The sequence below is a fragment of the Takifugu flavidus genome, chromosome 18, assembly GCF_003711565.1.
Source record: "Takifugu flavidus isolate HTHZ2018 chromosome 18, ASM371156v2, whole genome shotgun sequence".
In the NCBI taxonomy this organism is placed as follows: Eukaryota; Metazoa; Chordata; class Actinopteri; order Tetraodontiformes; family Tetraodontidae; genus Takifugu; species Takifugu flavidus.
In genome coordinates this window covers 8,986,759-9,007,027 of record NC_079537.1, presented here as the reverse complement: position 1 = coordinate 9,007,027, position 20,269 = coordinate 8,986,759, and the positions used below count along the sequence as shown (strand labels likewise).

Below are 20,269 nucleotides of genomic sequence, written 5' to 3'. Positions count from 1 at the left end.
ACAGGTTTGTCCTGCTCGTTTTCACTCACAGGTGAATGCCAAAGGGGGCGTCTTTTGAACGCCCAACAATCGGAATATAATCTAATACTAGAGGCATTAAACAGTTGCACAGAAGCCAGCGATACTGTCCTGTACAGCGTTATGGAAATTACATTTTCCATAAAATTTTATCTAGCAACCGTGGTCATACCAATTCTTAAATTGTGATTCAATACTGATCAGCAGCAGCCAAAAAATAATTACATTTGATCCTTGACTTAATTATAAGAACTTGACAAAGAGAAATATGTACACATGGTAAAGCTAAAGTGGTCCACAAACCAATGGAAGAAAAACAACTAAAATTGGATTAGTGGCTGGGATCAATGTACTGATCTAAGGGACTCTTTCCAAGTGTTTTTAGAACTTTGTAGTTCTATGCTCTTTATTTAAACAGTGCATGGTCACATGCTTTCAGTAACTTTAAGATTACCTCCAAGCTATTTTAATTCAATTCTGAAAGAAACATTTCTTCAGTTAGCACTTTTGCAGGCCTACAAATTTAACTCTTTAAGCATTTTAATGGTATGTTATCATGCACCAATACCTTTGTGTATATACAGTGGTGGATAAGGCTTTATTGTCTGCATGTTATTTTTTTACATTGTAAGTTGTATTACTAAAAAAAACAAAAACATTTCAGGTACAAGTACAGACAGTGGTCTTCATCTTCATATGTGAGCAAGACTGACACCACATGGACAACAAACTATACTGCAAAGGAAAATAAAAAACATTTATCTTTTTATTCAATGAAAACAGCAAATGCTGACAGACACTTTACCAAGTATTCTTATTAAAAGTAGTTACAAAGTGGATACAACAAATAGAAGGAAAAATATAAACATTTGGGATATTCTGCACAGAATGTGTTTTTCAATCATCCTTAAGCCCTCCAAAGACAGCTGTGGGGACACTCTTCTGTTCAAGCTGCACCTCTGTGAAGGCCAAGAGCAAAAGAAAATTAGTGCAACCATGTTCACTAACTAAAGTCCTATTTAAGTGAGTATAGATAAACACAAATTTGCCCTGATGTTCCAGATGGTTGTTACTCACCCTCTGGGCCCTGGTCATTGTCGTCCTCTTCATCGTCGTCGATGTCGATCTCATCGGGGTTAGCTTGTTTTGAGAGCTCAGCAAGTTCACTGCGAGAGGTATCACTCCTGTATAGGCACATACAACTTTTTTTTCCTCCATTTTTTTTCTGGAACATTTATTCCAAATTCAAAAGACACTTCAGATTGTCAATGGAGGAAAAGCAATACGAACCTGACAAAGAGAATCTTCTCTTTGGGTTTCGGTTTGTCCTTCTCAGCTTCTGCAGCCAGCTGCTGAGCTTTCTGCTCCAACATCTTCATGTCATCCATTCCCATTTGGCCTGGAGCAAGATCTGACACTGGATGTGCAATAAAACGAATCAACATTTGCCTACAGAGATTAACACTGTGTTTTGTGTGTAAACACTTCTCATTCCCACATTTTCACACATTATGCAACTGCAGTGTAAAGATTCTAGCCCTTATTGTGACTGACTACATCCTGATGCAGTAAACGTAATAGTTCGAAAAATCATCCGCTTATCTTTAATTCTCATTTTACACAGCCTGCAACACCATGTGTCATCAGCTTCCCTGTGGGTCCTCAGGATGAGGTCATTATCAGCTAAACAAAACAGTAAGCCCTCTCACCCGTTCCTGTGGAGCTTGTTGTGGCCTTCAGCATCTGAGATGACATAAAGTTGACCTGGGTGTTGTATGTGGCCTGGATACTGCGTTTGATTCTCAGCATCTCACGAATAGTGTCCTCATTTCCATGACGGATCTCAAATTCTTTCCAGGTCTGCCAGAAATTAGCTGTCACCTGAACCAATACAAATAAATAAGAAATTAAGAGTGTGTGAATATCATAGATTTTTATTTTTAGGGAAACAATAGGAGTCAGGGAGGATCTCACCCTAGGGTCACAGATTTGTGAGCAGTAGGAGTAGATTGCTCTGGCTCGATCAATTTCACCCAGCTTACTCTCCATGTCAGAAAATCGCAGACACATGTCCCGTGCGTGCTCATCAGGAAGAACCTAAGCAAACCCAAACATACAAATAATTTAGGTTTAAGTGACTGTGATAGCAACAATGCATTTCCACTTTATGTTGACATTCACCTCAATAGCTTTCTGATAAATTTCTCTGGTGTATGTGACTCCATATATTTCAGCTGCTCTCTTGATGTAGATATTGAACATGTGGTGTCGCTCTTCTACTTCTACTGCCTCAGTTGCTCTTTCATAGACAGCCATAGCATGTCGAGCCAGCCCATAATTCTCCTCCAGTTTTGCATACAGCAGATAAATAGCTAGAAAGCAGAAAATTCAGAACACAGTATATGTAAAAATCAACTGCAGTTTGAAAGACATCTTATAATAATCATAAACAGCAAATATTCTAATACAAATGTCCACTTACTTTTTGCAAACTTGGCAGGGCAACCATCCAGAGCTTGTTCAAATAAATCCCTTGCTCTCTCCAGCTTTTTGCCACCATAGCGGTCAATGAACTTGGTAAGATAAGTGTTCCAGATATCATAAACATTTGGCCACCTGAACAGAGCAATACCACGCTCGTATGCCTAAAAGACAAAGAGTTTGGGATACAAATGTTTGTACAATTTTCCTAATTGTATAAACTGAAGATAAATGTTAAGATGGATCATTATTGGGACATTCTTACTTTGAAGCTTTCCTCAAAGTAGTTGTGTTCTTCAAGGAACATAGCATAATTGATGATGATTTGTGGAGTGGCGATGCGGAGGTCAATAATTCGGTCATATACGGCTTTTGTTGACTATACAAAACAAGAACAAAACCCCAAACTCAATTAAACAAACATATGCAATATTTTAAAAAAGTATGTTTTTGAAAATTCTATAAGATAAAATAGGGGAAAAAAAGATGGAATAACATTTTTAAATGTGCAGTAAAAATACCTGGAATGTCCCAAGACTCTCCTCCAAATCTGCCAGCATAGACCAAACTTTCAGGGACTTGTAGACTCTGTTTTGGACAGGCTCAGATGCATCAAAGTACTCTGCTTTCTTAGATGGGATGGCCGTCGCTTTCTAGATTACAATGATTTAAAAAAAATAAGGTATAGTTAAAATTGCAAATTACAACACTAAATTCACAAAGGATTTGCTTTTTATAAAGTCTTCGGTCAGCCAGCAGATGGCGATGGAGATTATTTGATGGGCGTTTTAAAAAAAAGATCAGTGCTGCTGACCATTTGTGGTTGAAAGTTTAAACACAGGCAAAAAAGATCTACATCATGGTATTAAAGAGAGAAACATGCTACTAATTTTACTAATGAATTAATATACGATTTTAAATATTTAGAATTTTATTTCTCAGGAGCAAACTCCCAATTTGTTCAAAGAAATCAATTTATACACTAAATAATCCATCAGATACAGTGATATTTTCAGAAAACAAACAAACAACTCCCCAAATTCCAGATGTCTTTTGTGTTACAATTCGGCACATATTTGTCTCATCACATAAAAGAAGAAACAGAAAAAATGCACATCTAGCTGTGCGAGTACAATAAAAGATGTGCCTTACCCTGAGTATGCGTAATGCCTGTTCATAGTTCTCATGGCGCAGTTCCATCTCCCCATATTCACACCAAACCACTGCAAGGTCATCCACCTGCTTATAGTTCACTTTGGTAGCCTTTTCAAAGATTGTCCGAGCCTGTGAGATATTCATTCAAACCTCAGTACCACGCATAAAAATTGGTAACAACTGGTATAATACAGCCCAAATAAGACCTTAGTAGCTTACATCATCAAGCTGCTCATTTTCTTCATAGAATTTAGCAAAGGAAACCCAGAGGGAGTGAGGCTTTCCAGTGGCCTTGATTGGATCCACAGTCTGTACTGCCTCAGTGTATGTGTTGATGATCTAGATTAAGAGTAGACATGCATAATTAGAAAATAATAATTTCATAATAACAAAGTGTACCTCCTTGAACCCTCTTACCTGTCGCGGATTACCGTCATATAGTTTCACTCGCTTATGCCACTCGTGAACATTGTGAGGGTTCTGCCGCAGCAACACACTGTTCAACAGAAGGGGGCGACGGGCTATCAACTGCTCAAAGCGAGCCAGTCTAAGCTCCAAGTCTATGTCATCTAGGAAGATAAAGGCAAAGTTGAAGGTAGGCACACAGAGATGAAAAACAACTGTACCAATTTTACTAATGTATAATATGTTCACACACACCTTCTTCATCCTGCCCCATTTCGGCAGTGGTTTCCATCTTTGCCGCAATCATGTTTTCCTCAAACTGGGCATAACTATCAAACACTTGTGTAAAGTCTCTTACTGTTACCACTGTAAGAATGGCCTCCTCATACACATCACGGGCCTAATTAAATAAAGACACAATAACAATACAACAAAGTAAATACAATTCATAATCATTCTATCAGAATGCAGATTTTTATATGATTAGCAAAGTTAGACATATTTTTAAAATAAAAAAAGACTTGACTAATATCATGAACAAAGATGATGCGTGGGACACCTACCTTTTCAAAATGACCACTCCGGATATAATAGTCTGCCAAAGAACACCAGAGTTTTCCAAGTTGGTCTGTGAACCGAGTGAGGCCACCTCGGATGATGGCACCTACATTTAAAGAGGTCACCTTATCTGGATTTTGAGAGATCAGGTCACAGAGTTCATGCCACAACTGTTAAAAAAATGAAACAAACACATAAGAAACCACTTTCAAAGGGAGCTTAAAATGGTAGATTCAATTGCTCCTTGAAATTCAGAGATACTCTTACTTGATAATTTGATTTTCCTTCTTTTGACACAAAGCTTTCATCATTAACCACAGCTGCTAGACGGAGAGCAGCTTCATCCAGGCGGCCAACAGACCGTAAGTAATCTATGTATTCCTCGGCATTCTCAGGGCAAAGCTGGAACAAAGAGTGGGCGTATAAATGTGTCAGTAATTTTCAAAAACAATAGTGTTTTACAACTCACCCATTCACATTACACAGAGCACTCCAACCAAATGTTGATAATCCTACGTCACAATGCTGCAACTTTTATATTAAGTAGAGATTGTGAAACACCTCTTTGGTGAACTTAAAAACTTTCAACTTGATTAGAGCCTTTTGTTAAAATTTGCTGCCAGTGATTAAATGCAGCCATGTCAGTTTATATATGCTGAAATATATAAGTAATGTTTATGCTGAAAAAAGACATCATTTTACTAAGTGAATCTTCTCCTCCCTCCTAGATAAGACAGAGTGATCTATATTGAAGACTCAAATTTGGAAGTGAAGCTGTAGGCAATTTACCTTAAGGTATCTGCGATATACCCGAATGGCAGTCTCGGGCAGGGAAAGACTGCGGACAAAGCGGAGGTACAGAGGCCAGATGCGTGGGTGCTGAGTAACAGGAAGAGCTCTGAGGGCACGGTCAAATGTTTGGCGACTTCTTGTTATCTTACTCTGAGACACAAGGAACTGGCAGTAATCTAGCCATATTCTAGGCATCTAGATGAAGGAAAACCACATGATTGGTGTTATAAACAACTTCTAGATATTATACTGTTATTTAACTTTTTTTTTTCAATATGGAGTTGATTTGAACTATTACCTTGTGCATAAACACCAAGGCCCTTTCATGGCAATTATTGATCTCTTCATAGCTGGGGTCTGTTATACATTTCCCTTTCACTTGTTTCCGTCTCTCTCTGAGATAATTATACCACAACTTGTAGCTGCAGGTGGGGAAAAAAGATTACATTAAAAAGAATAGTTGCATATAATTTGGATTAACTGTTTTAACATTTTAAGTGTCAAACACTTGTGCAATATCTAGAATGATCAGTGACAATTTAAAAAGTAACATTTTATCTTTTGTGCTTAAATAAACTTGTGTGGATATTTAAGAATTAACATTATTTTTAATGTCTTCTCTAGTACCGATTACCTTCCAGGTAGCTCTTTCAGAGCCCTCTCATATATCATGTTGAGGATGGATTTTTGGCCATTTTGTTTAAATTCGATGTAACGCATCCAACACTTGACTGAATATGGGTTCCTGATTATCTCTTCCTCATAAGGAAGATCGTCATCTTCCTAAAACAGACGAAAGCACATTACAGCGTTATTAACTTTTGTCTTAACTACGTTGCGCACAATAACAAGGTAACATAGCTAGCACAACTCGTTACTGCGATTGTACCGTTGTTCAACAGTATACTGTATCAATCTAATAATTTAATTCTTGTGTCTATAAACTAATTATTAAAGAGCAATTAGTGGCTAAAACAAAAGAAGAGTATCCCTTGTTTAAAAGCAACAATTGAGCTAACATTAGCGCCGAAGAAAAAAGTTAGCTAGAACAGGAAGACATAAACTAAGGCTGTGCATTACAATATGTATTATATATAACTCAGCTTACAAATATAACATCGGGTTTTCCGTTCAGAGAAGGCATCTTGTCCTTAACAGTTATTAAAATTTTGACAAAACGATGACCGCTCTAGCTAACCGCGAAAAGCGTGTGCGCTCAGTTTCTATTTCCAACGTCACTTAACGTCGACCGGACCTTCTTCGTCTTTTTATTTTCATTCATTAAGCACTGATTGGCGCACTACTGTCCCCTACTGGCAGAATGTATCCATTGCGTCATTATTACCTTTCTCAAACCCCAAAGTGGAAACTCTGTTTTTTTGTTGCTCTATCTTTCTAGCCCTTCATTCTTTGGTTTGTCTTAAGCAATTTGATTCAATTCAAAATGTTTTTTTTAAATTTTTCCTTATACAGAAAAAATATCCAATCACCATACATTATATTGCACGGTCTCAAAAAAATTGCTTTTACTGTACTTTTCCACAGGCTCCGACCTACTTTACTCTAGCCTATAGTGTCATTTTGCAGCTATGTAATCTCATCCGCATTTACTGCTATTCTCAGTTGACTCTCAAATATAATTCATTTTCCCTCTGTAGTCTGTGTCCCATTTTAACTGCTACTGAATTTTAATTTGCGGTCATGTCGTGTTTAGGCATTCATTTTGCCAAATGGTACATACACACTTAGTTTAATTCTTAAAATTGCCATAATCACCTCACCACCATTGAATGTGCCTCTGATACCTTTCTTAACTGTCCACATTCTCACAGAAGTGCACAACACCTGATCACATTTTCCCCAACACAGTGCTAAGATTAAAAGGAACCAGTTCACTTATGAAAATTGATATGCCATCTTGTGAGCCAGTGCTCTGTCTGGCATCTGCATGTGATACATGTGACAAAATCCACTCCAGCTTTTATGATCTCTGAAACCATGGTTCACAAAGGTGCTGTGACATCTATCCCATCTGTTTCTAATATGCCCTTTTACCTGTCATGCAGTATTTCCATTCTTCATAAATACCTAAAAATTTCTGGCCACAGGTAACTTCTCTTTACCTTATAAATGTAAGAAATATATCTTGAATGTTGAATGACCACTACAATAGGCTATGTGCGGAGGTTGTTTAAGTAATTAGTTATAACCAGAATATTTTAGAAGATATTTCCACTTTTGATCTGAATCAATGGAGAATGTTTAATTATTACTGGTTGCAGTATACGAGAGAGCATGCATTCATGCACACATCTATCCGAGGATGATTTTTTTTCAGTTTTGCAGTTAAAATATTGATTTAAAATCTATTTATTTATCAAATTATATTGTGTCCTGACGACTAGACCAATGACCTTTTAAGCATATAGTTGTGCCGTGATGTTTAATGTACATACATATAAACTGGGTGAAAAAAATTATATACATTTCCAGGTGGGGGTGATGCCGTGATTAACACTGACACTTCATAGAAAAAAAGTCCTGACTTTTAAGGTTCCCTTGGAGCTTGTCTGTGCGAACTTTGCATGTTCTCCCCATGTCTGCTTGGGTCCTCTCCAAGCATGCATTTGGGGGATGGGTCAGTAACGTGACCTTTTCTTTGTATGTCATCCCTTAAGCTCATTCCCTCCAACAGCCATGTTCTATGGATGGATGGATATAGCTTTCCCATTTGTTAGTATGTTGACAAGTCTGTTGACAAAGTGAAGATAATTGCTGCTGTACACGTTGTAATAGACTCCTGGTATGCCAGTTGCCTTGCTTTAATCTTTTGGACATAACATGACCTGAATGAATGAGAATCCTCAGAAACATCATTTCAATGAGTCATTGCACTGAGCGTTATTTTCCAAATAACCTTTATATGTCTTTGTTTAACTATGCAAATAAATGAAAGATTGAATAAAATACCTTTACATAAATACTAAATATAGTACTACTACTACTTATTTAATGTGGATAAATATGTCCTTGCAAAAAGAAGTTTTCAATAGAACAGTGTGTTTCTACTGCACAGGGGCATCCTTTAAATGGCACTGTCCAGTTTGGCTACTTGGCATTTATTTTATGTCTTTAGTTTGAAGATAATGTGAGCAATGTCTTAAAAGTAGAGTCACATTTCAAATACACTTTTATTGGGTGATGTAGTGTCTCCATAACAGCACCAACACCCAGCATCAAATGTGGATAAAGAACTTCTGATATTAACATGGGACTTAATATAGGTCTTATCTCATCGCATGGTTGGCAAATGTTCTAGTCCTTTTAAGGCACGTTATAATTCCACTTGAACTTTATTGAAAAGGCCTTACATTCATCGTTAATAGAGGAATACGAGATGTGCCAATGTCCTGCAACTATATACCAAGAGCACTTGTGTTCTTCAAAATTAAGTTCCATTGCTGGCTATGTCCATGCATAATTGGAAGGGCAAGCACAGACAACCTCTCACTATGAAATGATGATATCAATCTGAAGTAAATCATAATCTAATTTTAAAAAACTATTTAATAGACTTAACTAATGGCTCTAAAACCTGTAATGATTTTTCCAAGCATCTGTGATCTGAGATGTACTCTGAACATCAGCTTACAATTTATTAACAGAAACAAAGCTGAGCCAAATACCCTTCTTTCAGAATACGATAACGTGTATTGAATCTCAGTATATATAAATTTAGCCTATTCTATCTGTATAGTATATTCATTATGATGTGAAAGAGGCCTTTAGTTGCTGTGACTTTTTTTCATTAGTCATACTCATCAATTGTATTCTATTTTACCGCAGTTAAAAATTTAAAATACGGCATTGACATTTAACACCAATGGCGTTTGAGTTCATCTTACAAAGAGCAAAAAAGGAAATCAAGGCACACTCCATTAATAGATTTTATTATTATTATTTTTAAATAAGATCTGCTTTATAATACTTGATTTCAAACCCAGTAAATACTATGCTTGCTTCATGGAATACTATATTTGCAAATATGTCATTGCTGAAGACACAACCTGAGCCTTGGTGTGTCTTATTAACTAGTAACTTTCCAAAGCAGCAGCGTTACAAGATACTGTATGACTTATTATGAGAGGGATGCTTGACCAAATCGAGGAGTGGTCTGCTGCTGACCATGCACTTCTGCCTCTATAAAAGAAACATTCTCAGGCCCCGGTGACAACTGAGACAACATCCCAGGTACGTGCACTTTGTATTTTGTCTTTACACACTTAGCTTACCTGAAATTATACTCTTGTGATGACATGTAAATGAGGATTTGCAGGACATCTGCTCTAATAACTAATCAAACAGGAATATAAATGACAATATAGTATAGAAATATTTTGGAAATACTGGATAGCCTGGAAGGTAAAGGCAAAGGATATTTTAAGGCATCATATACTGTATATAATTCAAACTAAATTTAAAGCAACTTGTGCTCTTTTTTAATTTTTTCATTTGTTTCAATTAAAAAATATTTTTGAAGGATTATAAAAGAAACCACTAATATATATATATACTGTATATATACACACAAATATTTTTACTTAATTTTTTTTCACATTTTCCATAGCATCTTTGGGCAGCAACGCTCTGTTACAGTTGGGATCAAAGAAAAGGTAAACATACAGTCATTAGTAAAGCATACCCCAGATCAACTGCTCTCTAAATAAATGTTTTCTCTTGCCTCTCAGTCCCACATAAAGCGCCATCATGAGTACAGACGCGGAGATGGAGCAGTATGGCCCTGCTTCTATATACCTCCGGAAGCCAGAGAGGGAGAGGATTGAAGCACAGAACACTCCTTTTGATGCCAAAACAGCCTATTTTGTGGCTGAACCTTCCGAGATGTATCTGAAAGGCAAACTCATCAAGAGAGAGGGTGGCAAAGCCACAGTTGAGACGGTGACAGGAAAGGTAGGGGACTAAATGCTGCACCACTTGTACAGAGTGAACAAATAAAACTACAATATATAACCAGGAAGATTGAGAAGCATGCTCATTTTGAATGTTTTAATTCAGACCATCACTGTGAAAGAGGATGACATCCACGCCATGAATCCTCCTAAGTATGATAAAATTGAGGACATGGCCATGATGACCCACCTGAACGAACCTGCTGTGTTGTATAACCTCAAAGAGCGTTTTGCATCATGGATGATCTATGTGAGTGTTTACAAAGGGTTTATTTTGTGATCCTACAAAAACACATTTACAATTGGTGTTGCTTTTTATCTACAGCCACAAATGAACATTTATCTGTGAGTCACATGAAGTCTTCATTATATAAAAAGAGTTTTTAAAAAGAAAATCTCTCCAGACCTATTCTGGCCTTTTCTGCGTCGTGGTGAACCCCTACAAGTGGCTTCCAGTGTATGATGCCCAGGTTGTTAATGCATACAGAGGAAAGAAGAGGATTGAGGCTCCACCACACATCTTCTCCATCTCTGATAATGCCTATCAGTTCATGCTCACTGGTAAAAATATTTCATTTATGAAACAGACACACAAGATTTTATTGTTAAATAAGATAAAAGAGAGAATAATTTCAGCTGTGCTGATATTGTTTTAGGATTTTATTGGTATTTATAAGAACATTTGTGTCAATTATTTATTTCAGACCGTGAGAACCAGTCTATTCTTATCACGTGAGTATTCTACATCTAACAGAAAAACAGAATATTGCCATGCATAAGATAAAATATCTCTCTTATAGTGGAGAATCTGGTGCTGGAAAGACTGTCAACACCAAACGTGTCATCCAGTACTTTGCAACAATTGCAGTGGCTGGAGGGGGTAAGAAAGCAGAGCAAACTGCTGGAAAAATGCAGGTAAAATAGATTTACATGATGGACAATAACATCTTTTTTGTAATTCTTTGCAATCAACAATAACATTTTAGTTTTGTTTTTAGGGTTCACTGGAGGATCAAATCATTGCAGCCAACCCTTTACTTGAGGCCTATGGAAATGCCAAGACTGTGAGAAATGACAACTCTTCTCGTTTTGTAAGTATGCAGGTGTTTTGAAATAGTAAGCATTTGAAGCTGAAGGGAAAAATATCATTAACTTACATTTCTAAATGTTTAGGGTAAATTCATTAGAATTCACTTTGGTACCACTGGGAAGCTGGCTTCTGCTGATATAGAAACATGTAAGTCATTTATCATATCACTTTTGCCCCATTGGAAAAAAAAACATCCATTATACAATGTAGCTTTAGAGTTGCTTTATTTAATGTGGCCTGCCTGTCTTTATTTGTCAAACATAGATCTGCTGGAGAAATCTCGTGTCACCTTCCAGTTGTCTGCTGAGAGGAGCTACCATATCTTCTATCAGCTAATGACCGGACATAAGCCTGAACTGCTGGGTACAGTTTTACATCCTTTTAAGATCCTTTTAGATATTTTTTAGCTCAACAACAAAAAATAAAGAAAAGCTAAAATTAAATGATATATATAATTATTATATAATATAATTGCCTATCTTTCAGAGGCTCTCCTCATCACAACTAACCCCTATGACTACCCAATGATCAGTCAGGGTGAGATCACTGTCAAAAGCATTGATGATGTGGAGGAGTTCATTGCTACAGATGTAAGGAAACACATTTTTCTTTGGTATTTTTGTTCCTCCATAAAGAATCTATAAATGTATTTCCTGTGTGACTCAGACTGCTATTGACATCCTGGGCTTCACTGCTGATGAAAAGATAAACATCTACAAGCTGACTGGAGCTGTGATGCATCATGGTAACATGAAGTTCAAGCAGAAGCAGCGTGAGGAGCAGGCTGAACCTGATGGCACTGAGGGTAATGACTACAATAATGCAAATTCTTATACTTAACAATTGTTTTATATAATGGTAGGTGAATATGTATTGGATGTGTTTCCACCCAGTGGCTGATAAAGTTGCGTACTTATTGGGCCTGAACTCAGCTGATATGCTGAAATGTTTGTGCTACCCAAGAGTCAAGGTTGGTAATGAGATGGTGACCAAAGGTCAGACCGTCCCACAGGTAAGGAAGAAGAATCATATCATTGAAGAGCTAGATGCACGTTAAAGCATTATAGTGGCTGACATATACTCAACGTCCCTATTGTCAGGTCAACAATGCTGTCAGTGCTCTGTGTAAGTCTGTCTATGAGAAGATGTTCTTGTGGATGGTCGTCCGTATCAATGAGATGCTGGACACAAAGCAGTCAAGGTCATACTTCATTGGAGTGTTGGATATCGCTGGATTTGAGATCTTCGATGTGAGTTATCAGTTGTAATTGGACACATGATCTTCAGCTTTTTTTATAGGGCAATTAATAACAGTCCTTCCATAAAATGACAGTTCAACAGCTTGGAGCAGCTTTGCATCAACTTCACCAATGAGAAACTGCAACAGTTTTTCAACCACCACATGTTTGTCCTGGAGCAAGAGGAGTACAAGAAGGAAGGCATTGAGTGGGAATTTATTGACTTTGGTATGGACTTGGCTGCCTGCATTGAGCTTATTGAGAAGGTAAAGATCACTCTGATATTGTGATGTCTGTATATACCATAGAAATATTCATGAAATAAATTATTCACAGCCAATGGGCATCTTCTCCATCCTGGAAGAGGAGTGCATGTTCCCCAAGGCCTCTGACACAACATTCAAGAACAAGCTGCATGATCAGCATCTTGGCAAGACCAAGGCCTTTGAGAAGCCAAAGCCTGGAAAGGGCAAGGCTGAAGCTCACTTCGCCCTGGTCCATTATGCTGGCACTGTGGACTATAACATCAATGGCTGGCTGGATAAGAACAAGGACCCCCTGAATGACTCAGTTGTTCAGCTCTACCAAAAATCTTCCAACAAACTTATGTCCTTGTTGTATGCTGTACGTCCTGGTGATGGTATGTATTTGTATAGTTTCATAAATTGGTATGAAAAACCAGAAACATTTTGCCACAATAATGAAAGATATATTGTTTTGATGTGCAGAAGCTGCTGCTGGTGCTGGAAAGAAGGCAGGAAAAAAGAAGGGTGGTTCCTTCCAGACTGTGTCTGCTCTTTTTAGAGTATGTTTTGTTCCAAATATATTTCAGAAAAACAATAAACAAACTTCCTTTAGAAATCGCAACAATCCCCTATTATTATTCATTCAGGAGAACCTGGGGAAGCTGATGACAAATTTAAAAAGCACTCATCCTCATTTTGTCCGCTGCTTGATTCCCAATGAGTCCAAGACCCCAGGTAAAAAGCCAGCGCAGCTTTTGTATATTACTCTACAAGTTAAATCATTATGTAAAATTGATTCCGAATAACTCCATGGATTTCTCCCATTAGGTCTGATGGAGAACTTCTTGGTCATCCACCAGCTGAGGTGTAATGGTGTCCTGGAAGGCATCAGAATCTGCAGGAAAGGGTTCCCCAGCAGAATTCTCTATGGTGACTTCAAGCAGAGGTGATATCTTAGTAGAATCAGTTGAACATATTATATTATCTGTAATTTGATGACTGAATTGTCGTACCTGCATTCTCTTGTAGATACAAAGTATTGAATGCCAGTGTCATTCCCGAGGGACAGTTTATTGACAACAAGAAAGCTTCAGAGAAGCTTCTGGGCTCCATTGATGTGGATCACACCCAGTACAAGTTTGGACACACTAAGGTGCAGTTTAGAATACAGCAGCAAGAATAGAAAGAGTTGTTTTGTTTCCATGTGTGCTGAAGACTGGTTTCATTTCACTGGATTCACAGGTGTTCTTCAAAGCTGGTCTGCTGGGTACCCTGGAGGAGATGAGAGATGAGAAACTGGCTGAGCTGGTGACAATGACTCAGGCCCTCTGCAGAGGATATGTCATGAGGAAGGAGTTTGTTAAGATGATGGAGAGGAGGTAGGATTAATAGAAACTTTACATGGTCTTAATTCATAACAAACTAGCACATAAGATATTACATAATTGCATTTGTATATTGAAACAGAAGTTATATTTTGGTGTTTATTTTATAGAGAATCAATCTTCACCATCCAGTACAACGTCCGCTCATTCATGAATGTCAAGAACTGGCCATGGCTGAAACTCTACTTTAAGATCAAGCCTCTTCTGAAGAGCGCTGAGACTGAGAAGGAACTGGCTCAGATGAAAGACAATTATGAGAAAATGCAATCTGACCTGGCTACTGCCCTGGCCAAGAAGAAAGAACTGGAGGAGAAAATGGTTTCCCTTCTGCAGGAAAAGAACGACCTGCAACTGCAAGTCGCATCAGTAAGTCACAGCACACCACAGCACTGGAAACCCTCAATAAACTGATACCAGCTGTACTCTAAATTATCTCACTTGTTCTATACTAGGAAGTTGATAACCTTTCTGATGCTGAGGAGAGATGTGAGGGACTCATCAAGAGTAAGATCCAGCTGGAGGCCAAACTCAAAGAGACAACTGAGAGACTGGAAGATGAAGAAGAGATGAATGCTGAACTGACAGCCAAGAAGAGGAAGCTGGAGGATGAATGCTCTGAGCTAAAGAAAGACATCGATGACCTGGAGCTCACCTTGGCTAAAGTGGAGAAGGAGAAACATGCTACAGAAAACAAGGTTCCAATTACTTTAAGCAATAAATTATACCGTTTCTAGGAAAAAAGGAAACACTAGTTTAAAATAATGAATCACTGTAGGTGAAAAACCTGACAGAGGAGATGGCATCTCAAGATGAGTCTATTGCCAAGTTAACCAAGGAGAAGAAAGCTCTCCAGGAGAGCCACCAGCAAACACTGGATGACCTCCAGGCAGAGGAAGACAAAGTCAACACTCTGACCAAGGCCAAGACAAAGCTGGAACAGCAAGTGGATGATGTAAGAAAATGACTGAATAATGCACCTCTTTTAGAGCATACTGGGTGTTTTCAACATAAAAATATTTAAATAACAAACATTAAATGTCACCTGAAAGCTTGAGGGATCACTGGAGCAAGAGAAGAAGCTCCGCATGGACCTTGAGAGAGCCAAGAGAAAACTGGAGGGAGACCTGAAACTGGCCCAAGAGTCCATAATGGATCTGGAGAATGAGAAACAGCAATCCGATGAGAAAATCAAGAAGTAAGGGTTTGTCTTACATTCATAATGGTATTTCTAGCACACTACTTTTCCTCATTGACAACAATAACCACAGAAATGCAACTGTTCTCATTCAGGAGGGACTTTGAGATCAGCCAGCTGCTCAGCAAGATTGAGGATGAACAGTCTCTTGGTGCTCAACTTCAGAAGAAGATCAAGGAGCTCCAGGTCAAGTTTTAATGTTTATCAATTAAATGTTAATGTCTGAATTAATGACTATAGCTCCCACTCAAATCCTTTTTGACTGTCATCAAATCTGTAGGCTCGTATTGAGGAGCTGGAGGAGGAGATCGAGGCTGAGAGAGCTGCTCGGGCCAAGGTTGAGAAGCAGAGAGCTGACCTCTCCCGGGAGCTTGAGGAGATCAGTGAGAGGCTTGAAGAAGCTGGTGGAGCAACAGCTGCTCAGATTGAGATGAACAAGAAGCGTGAGGCTGAGTTCCAGAAGCTGCGTCGTGATCTTGAAGAGTCTACCCTGCAGCATGAAGCTACTGCAGCAGGCCTCCGTAAGAAGCAGGCTGACAGCGTTGCAGAGTTGGGAGAGCAGATTGACAACCTGCAGCGTGTCAAACAGAAGCTGGAGAAGGAAAAGAGCGAGTACAAGATGGAGATCGATGACCTGTCCAGCAACATGGAGGCTGTTGCTAAATCAAAGGTAAGTGACTGATCCTATAATTATGTTTGGCATCATCCTGAGAAAATTGTAACATCTGAAGTTGCTGAAAAGTGCCCGACAGAATTTTCCTATGTGTTTAAAGGGGAACTTGGAGAAAATGTGCAGAACACTCGAGGATCAGTTGAGTGAACTCAAATCCAAAACGATGAAAATGTTCGTCAGCTGAATGATATTAATGCACAAAGGGCCAGACTGCAGACAGAGAATGGTGAGTGACCTCTCCAGTACAGTTGTGCTATTTGAACTATATGAACTAACTGCAAAGTGAACCTTCCATTATCCAGGTGAGTTTGGTCGCCAGCTTGAAGAGAAAGAAGCTCTTGTTTCCCAGTTGACCAGAGGCAAACAAGCTTTCACTCAACAGATTGAGGAACTTAAGAGACACGTTGAGGAGGAAGTCAAGGTATGATTTTCAACAATTAATGAATTTACATTTTTATTTCATGTCTTTTCTGATAGTTTTGGCCTAAACTACAACTATTCCCGAACTGCATTGTTCTCCTCAACAGGCCAAGAACGCCCTGGCCCACGGTGTTCAGTCAGCACGCCATGACTGTGATCTGCTCAGAGAGCAGTACGAGGAGGAGCAGGAAGCCAAGGCTGAACTGCAGAGAGCAATGTCTAAGGCCAACAGTGAGGTGGCTCAGTGGAGAAGCAAATACGAGACGGATGCTATTCAGCGTACTGAAGAGCTGGAGGAAGCCAAGTAAACCTTCTAATCCTTCAATGTAATTCAGTGTTCCCTACTTTTATTTCAGGTAATCACATTATTGTTCACTACAGGAAGAAGCTGGCCCAGCGTCTGCAGGACGCTGAGGAATCCATTGAGGCTGTGAACTCAAAGTGTGCCTCTCTGGAGAAGACCAAGCAGAGACTGCAGGGTGAGGTGGAAGACCTCATGATTGATGTGGAGAGAGCTAATTCTCTGGCTGCCAACCTTGACAAGAAGCAGAGAAATTTTGACAAGGTAAAACAATTTAAACATTGATTGATCAGGATTATATACAAAACCACAATGTAAAATCATAAAAACCATGGACCAAATCAAGAGTTTGCTGGGTATTCCTTCAGGTCCTGGCAGAATGGAAGCAGAAGTATGAGGAGGGTCAGGCAGAGCTGGAAGGAGCTCAGAAGGAGGCTCGTTCTCTCAGCACTGAACTCTTCAAGATGAAGAACTCTTATGAGGAAGCTCTGGATCATCTGGAAACCATGAAGAGAGAAAACAAGAACCTGCAGCGTATGTGAAGCATCTTTCCAATGTGATGATGATTAATTTAACTAGTAAATATTATAGTATTTGTTTTATTTAAGGCAGACATCAGAAATATTTGCCTTATAGTCACAGTTGTATTATCTTTTGATTTCTTTATAGAGGAGATCTCTGACCTGACTGAACAAATTGGTGAGACTGGAAAGAGTATTCATGAGTTGGAGAAGTCCAAGAAAACTGTTGAGACAGAGAAGTCTGAGATCCAGGCGGCACTGGAGGAAGCTGAGGTGAAATTCTGATTCAAACCAGTTGTCATGAAATGTGTTCAAGACCTACTCTTAAAGATGACTAAACATATTTATTCATTATATTAGGGAACATTAGAGCATGAAGAGGCCAAGATTCTACGCGTCCAGCTTGAGCTCAATCAGATCAAGGGTGAGGTTGACAGGAAATTGGCAGAGAAGGATGAGGAGATGGAGCAGATCAAGAGGAACAGCCAGAGAGTGATCGACTCCATGCAGAGTACACTTGATGCTGAGGTCAGGAGCAGAAATGATGCCCTGAGAGTCAAGAAGAAGATGGAGGGAGACCTGAATGAAATGGAGATTCAGCTGAGCCATGCCAACAGGCAGGCTGCTGAGGCCCAGAAACAGCTGAGAAATGTCCAGGGACAGCTTAAGGTTGGTTTGGTTCAGCTGTTGTTAATGTGATCAAAATATTAACCAAGAAGAAAACTGATCTTTGGTTTTTGTTGTCAGGATGCCCAACTGCACCTCGATGATGCTGTGAGAGGACAAGAAGATATGAAGGAGCAGGTTGCCATGGTAGAACGTAGAAATGGTCTGATGTTGGCTGAGATTGAGGAGCTCAGAGCTGCTTTGGAGCAGACAGAGAGGGGACGCAAAGTGGCTGAACAGGAGTTAGTTGATGCCAGCGAGCGTGTTGGTCTGCTTCACTCTCAGGTTGGGTTCCATTAATTCTCTTCACAAGAAGCTACTATATCAACTATTATTTATAAAGATCTTGCTAAGACTACGTTTTAAACATTCAGAACACCAGTCTTATCAACACCAAGAAGAAGCTGGAAGCTGACCTTGTCCAGGTTCAGGGTGAGGTAGATGATTCCATCCAGGAAGCGAGAAATGCAGAAGAGAAAGCCAAAAAGGCCATCACTGATGTGAGTTCCCATCTATCATTTAGATGGTCCATTTCTCATTTGCTTCCATGCTCTGAGAATATTAATCCTATCATGGACTCTAAATAAAGAAGGGAAATGTTTGTAATTTCAGGCTGCCATGATGGCAGAAGAGCTGAAGAAGGAACAGGACACCAGTGCTCATCTGGAGAGGATGAAGAAGAACCTGGAGGTCACTGTCAAGGACCTGCAGCACCGCCTGGATGAAGCAGAGAGCCTTGCCATGAAAGGTGGCAAGAAGCAGCTCCAGAAACTGGAGTCCAGGGTAGCTATAAACCCTCAAAATAATTCACATGTGTGGACATTCCTGGAGAAAAATATGATGGAGGATATTAATTATCTTTCAGGTACGTGAGCTGGAAGCTGAGGTTGAAGCTGAGCAGAGACGTGGAGTTGATGCTGTTAAAGGTGTCCGCAAATATGAGAGGAGAGTGAAGGAGCTGACCTACCAGGTAAAGCAGAAAGAATAATGACAGTCACTGGTCTGTGAGTGCCTTGTTTCTGTCTTCTTTTATTTCTTATATCTTCTTTATATTAATTGAATTCTATAGACTGAGGAGGACAAGAAGAATGTGAGCAGACTTCAGGATCTGGTGGATAAACTGCAGCTCAAAGTGAAAGCTTACAAGAGACAAGCTGAGGAGGCTGTGAGTTCTTTTGCATTGTTTAATGTATAATTCGGCACATTGTTGGTTTTGTAACTTCCTCTTCCACCCCCTCACAGGAGGAGCAGGCCAACACTCACATGTCCAGGCTGAGGAAGGTTCAGCATGAGATGGAGGAAGCTCAGGAGCGTGCTGACATTGCTGAGTCTCAGGTCAACAAGCTGAGAGTCAAGAGCCGTGATATGGGCAAGGTATGGTTCTTATTTCCTGTTTGTGAAAAAATGTTCAGTGATTTTGAATGAAAATTTAGTTTAACTTATGCAAGCAACAAACAATACATCCTCTGTGCAATGGATATGATGTTGGGATAACCATCATGATTTTTTACTAAATTGCAAGTAATCTTGCTAGACTGTCCTGATAATTGAAACTTCTTTCATAATTTGTTTTTATCTTTCCTTTAGTCTGAGTCTGCCGAGTAACCTTCATCATCATTTGAGGCCTTCAACAGCTTTCATAGAATATGAATGGTGACTGGGGTCTCCTGTCAATAAAGATCATCACTTTATCTCTAACATGAATTCTGTCATTTCTTTTTCAACACATTTTAATGTTAATTTCTCAAATTGGACACAAAAATAACTTTTTATAAGGGGGTTGATAAGTTTATTTCTTTGACTATTTTTGCTTTTGAAAAAACATTGAAATATACTGTATGTACCATATTTTATATGCTTTATATTCAGGAAACTGGATCTGACAAAATCTACAATTCCAACAAATCTAATTTTAAAAATAAAGACGAAATCTGGGAAAATGCAAAGTATGCTTTGTGCTGTCACAGATGCGAAATGTACACCGAACTGCTAAGGAATATAACCTTTTAGAGCAATTCCCGAGAGAATATATCTTGCATTTTAAACTGTATGTTTTGCTAGTAGAATCCAAAATGTTCTTGGGTCCACTTGAGAAATGTTTTAATTTAGATTTGATGAGCGCTAATGCTAATATAATGACCCGATATATCTAAAAC

At 38.9% G+C, this 20,269-nt stretch overlaps 2 protein-coding genes across 2 annotated transcripts; one reads left to right on the top strand and one right to left on the bottom strand.

Moving 5' to 3' along the window:
- Positions 1-597: 597 nt before the first annotated feature.
- xab2 (XPA binding protein 2) lies at positions 598-6,663 on the bottom strand. Its single transcript, XM_057015079.1, has 19 exons — positions 6,518-6,663; positions 6,044-6,192; positions 5,708-5,831; positions 5,407-5,604; positions 4,885-5,019; positions 4,623-4,787; positions 4,315-4,459; positions 4,072-4,223; positions 3,874-3,993; positions 3,652-3,783; positions 3,021-3,152; positions 2,765-2,878; positions 2,501-2,663; positions 2,200-2,390; positions 1,993-2,115; positions 1,728-1,899; positions 1,309-1,435; positions 1,096-1,202; positions 598-977 (listed from the first exon to the last, which is right to left on the bottom strand). Exons 1-19 carry the CDS (start codon positions 6,551-6,553, stop codon positions 916-918), a joined length of 2,547 nt encoding a protein of 848 aa, XP_056871059.1. The 5' UTR covers positions 6,554-6,663; the 3' UTR covers positions 598-915.
- Positions 6,664-9,593: 2,930 nt separating this feature from the next.
- On the top strand, positions 9,594-19,811 carry LOC130514441 (myosin heavy chain, fast skeletal muscle-like). The gene is given in 42 exon segments (XM_057014022.1): positions 9,594-9,660; positions 10,037-10,082; positions 10,158-10,380; positions 10,486-10,629; positions 10,784-10,940; positions 11,084-11,111; positions 11,180-11,294; positions 11,378-11,470; positions 11,553-11,616; positions 11,734-11,832; positions 11,956-12,059; positions 12,136-12,274; positions 12,363-12,481; positions 12,570-12,719; positions 12,803-12,973; positions 13,044-13,347; positions 13,436-13,512; positions 13,600-13,687; positions 13,781-13,898; positions 13,982-14,105; positions 14,195-14,331; positions 14,448-14,703; positions 14,790-15,032; positions 15,113-15,289; positions 15,387-15,532; positions 15,628-15,718; positions 15,813-16,202; positions 16,306-16,363; positions 16,366-16,431; positions 16,508-16,626; positions 16,733-16,929; positions 17,007-17,190; positions 17,295-17,460; positions 17,596-17,720; positions 17,808-18,116; positions 18,195-18,398; positions 18,488-18,613; positions 18,726-18,896; positions 18,979-19,083; positions 19,183-19,278; positions 19,356-19,487; positions 19,701-19,811. Coding segments are annotated over 40 exon segments (5,814 nt in total). The 5' UTR covers positions 9,594-9,660; positions 10,037-10,082; positions 10,158-10,176; the 3' UTR covers positions 19,719-19,811.
- Positions 19,812-20,269: the final 458 nt, after the last annotated feature.